This window comes from Pelobates fuscus, chromosome 7 (assembly GCF_036172605.1).
Source record: "Pelobates fuscus isolate aPelFus1 chromosome 7, aPelFus1.pri, whole genome shotgun sequence".
In the NCBI taxonomy this organism is placed as follows: Eukaryota; Metazoa; Chordata; class Amphibia; order Anura; family Pelobatidae; genus Pelobates; species Pelobates fuscus.
Genome location: NC_086323.1, coordinates 190,351,086 through 190,354,631, shown reverse-complemented (window position 1 = coordinate 190,354,631; position 3,546 = coordinate 190,351,086). Strand labels below are relative to the sequence as shown.

The 3,546-nt window shown below is 39.9% G+C and overlaps 1 protein-coding gene across 1 annotated transcript; it reads right to left on the bottom strand.

The window, feature by feature from the left end:
• Positions 1 to 1,368: 1,368 nt before the first annotated feature.
• Positions 1,369 to 2,703, bottom strand: LOC134569261 (nuclear factor 7, ovary-like). Its single transcript, XM_063428175.1, has one exon. The coding sequence runs from the start codon at positions 2,701 to 2,703 to the stop codon at positions 1,369 to 1,371; it is 1,335 nt and encodes a 444-aa protein (XP_063284245.1).
• Between the last annotated feature and the right edge of the window lie 843 nt (positions 2,704 to 3,546).

Here is a 3,546-nt window from a genome sequence, read left to right as displayed (position 1 = left end):
AGGGTTAACCCTAGCTGGACCAGGCACCCAGACCACTTCATTAAGCTGAAGTGGTCTGGGTGCCTATAGTGGTCCTTTAAGGTAAATTACATCTGTTTGAAAGTGAAACCAGTTTTATTTTTTTCATGCGGGCTCTGTCAATCATAGCCAGGGGAGGTGTGGCTAGGGCTGCATAAACAGAAACAAAGTGATTTAACTCCTAAATGACAGTGAATTGAGCAGTGAAATTGCAGGGGAATAATCTATACACTAAAACTGCTTTATTTGGCTGAAGTAATTTAGGTGACTATAGTGTTCCTTTAATTTGGCTGTTTTCGTTTCACTCATTATATCGATTAGAATAAGAATCACAAAGTGACAGCAAATTCCCCCCAAAAAAGATTTTATTGATATTCTCAGATTACAATGCTCCATGCAGATCCAGTCACATTGTATATAGTTAACATTCTTAAATCCAAACCTCTCAAGTGTCCCTATTTAGAAGGGACAATTTGGGCCTAAATCCCTCTCCGTACAGCTACACCCCCACTCACACCACTAAAATTAAAGTGTCCCTCATTGTCTACTTGAAATGTTGGAAAGGTAAGTTAAAAATATAGAAAGTCTTTATATAAATAATAAATCACAGTGTGCTCTATACATGGCATCTAGTTTAAAATCCCACCCCATTTTCTCAGATCATTTCTATATGTGCATTGATTTATTGGGTACATTTAATTATCTGTTCATTATAACCATTCATAATCTTACAAACACTATTTTAGTAAAGCCCACCAAGTAAAATATAAAAATATTATAGAAAAAGCTTGACTTGAATGAAATGGCTCATTACAACTCCCATCACACCCAGTCAGCTAATATACAATAATAATCACCCATAATACATATTGACACACACAACGACAAAGTGACACACATAGTAACACTCGTTATGACACACTCACACACATGATGCAGCCATAACACACATGATGAGAGTTACAGTCCAGAACAGCTACCAGTTTCAGAGGCTGCCTTTTGTTGGCATACCAGATACAATAAACTACAAGTCTCATCACAATCAAACAACACGCAAACACTTGCATATACACCCATGGGTTTAGTCAGTAAACAGTGAATAATGGTGAACTAAAAAACAAAATGTCTAATTTAGGATGCATGGCTAAGCTGTGACTATAATTGAACTGCAGAAATGTTTGGTGTGAATTTTGTAATGTTTTTAAGTCTTTAAACTTCACTGTTTAGTAAATACACCCCACAGTCACATACAGGGTGACACGCAGAGAATCGCTTGCTTACTCTCCACCCACACCCAGATATGTATTACTGGTTTCTGATTCCCATTCAGGGTTTTTCAGTTAAATCTCTTTAATTAAGTTTAATACATTGTTCAGTACATGAAATTCTCAGCTTTGCATTATCCCCATACACCCTGAATATAGCATGAAGCGGCTCAGTGAAGGTGGCAGTGAACGTGTGTAAGTGTATGATCGGGTCACGGAACTCATAAAAGGACAGCCGCCCAGCCTCATAGTCCAGGTATAAACCTAATCTTTGGCTGGATGCGCTGGGAGTTAACTTGATTATGTTACTGTCGTGTATCATATGATACAGATTATTATCCCCCCTGTACATACACCAGGACTTGTTGTTACATCCAATTACTGAATAAACTCCTTTCCTGTCTATACTGGGATATGTCACCCCTACACTCCACCACCCTGATTTACTGCCATTCACCTCCCAGTAATGTCGCCCTGAGGAGAAACTCCTGGAGCTTAAAATCTGGTTAAACTGAAATCTCTCTGGTGTTTCTGGACGACTCTGGTTTATGTCTGACCAGGATACAGTTTTCATGTCACCTGATACGGTGACATTATTACCAGCCGTGTTTACATCTAGCAACATATCTGAAGCTAATCCTACACCCAGTATTATATAAGCTGATACATGGCGCTGTCTCTTTACTACGGTCACAATCCCAACTAAGCCTGAGTGTAAGGTCACTGAGATCGAACCCAGATCCCCTACAGACCAGACCTTTATATAATCTCTCTCTGTCTCTAAGGCTTTCAGCCATTCCCTGATGCCCCTAATCAGGGCAATTACTTCCTCTGTTACCCCAGATGCTTTTTCTTGCACTTCACGTTTGAGCTCCGACAGGCTCTGGATTCTTTTTTCAGCCTCCTCTCTCCTTAAGATTAGTATCTCTAGAATATTTCTCAATGTCTCCTTCTTCTCAGAGGCCACATTCAGAGTCTCCACCTGGTGTTCTGTGTGCTCTCCGGCTAGCCTGCAGGACACAAAAATACAAGAGGCATCCTCAGAGCAGTAATATTCCAGGACCTTCTTGTGGATGGAGCATTTTCTGTTCCCGAGTGAAATGGTGGGTTCAGTTAGGACATGTTCTCCTGCAGGTACAGCAGAGTGAGTACAGGGCATCCCAACCACCTCCTGTCCTGGGTGAGTAGATAGGAAACCTTTCACCATGTTAGCCAAGCTTAGTGCTCTTTGCAGGTCCGGTCTTGAATTAAATAATTGTCTGCATTCAGGACAGGAATATTCTCTTGCCCCCTGTGTGTCCAGCACATTCTCAATGCAGTCCTGGCAGAAGCTATGTCCACATGGCAGGGTTACGGGATCTCTATAAATGTTCAGGCAGACGGAGCAGGTCAGCTCCTCTCTCAGATCAGCAGATGCCATCACTGAAAGCAGCAACAAGAAACGAAACTTAATGTTTGTCTTTTCTCAGAACGGAGTGGGGCGTGTTAAACCACATTCCACACCCAGGGGGCAGACAGTTTGTACCATAGGATTTAACTTCCTGATTGTTAACCCTTAAGAGTTCCTGATAATCTATATTTTCTAGAACATAATATTCAGAGTGTATAAACTGTAATTGTTAATCCTTATAGTAAGTTTCTTTTCTATAGAAAACTCTAAGTAATTTATTACAGTGACAGTAACGGCTGAAGGTAAACTATCAGCCAAGGAAATCAGTTAACGTGTAATAAATACTTTCCCTTTGTAAATAAAAAAGAAATAAAAACACTATTTGTCTTTGAGGCTACAGAGAATCTCTTACAGCTACTGCTAGCTGATTGTTCGCTGTTATATTCTAGTAGACAAGATTAATAGTAATAGTGATTGGAGGAAGGCATTTTGGGCGCGATTTTGGACGCTTAACACCAAGAGGACACCCACAAGCTGACTGAGGAAGCCGTTTTTACCGGCGAAACGCGTTTTGGCTTTTAAAGTGGACTCACCATTTTTTCCCAAACCACTAATACTTGCAATATTTTGTTCTTATTTATTTTTTATTTTCTAGAAATACTTTTATATTGATTTTATATACTCTGTAATAAATTCCCTTATTTTATACAATCCACTGTATCCAGCACAAGTGATTCCAGGGAAGGGGCAGTGTCACCCCACAAATTGACACTAGGCCTATATACTTAGAGCCAGTTACCAAAAGGCTCTAAACAAGGTGAGCACTTAAACCTATTTTTAAGTGTATGGAAATATTACAAAGGATGCTACACT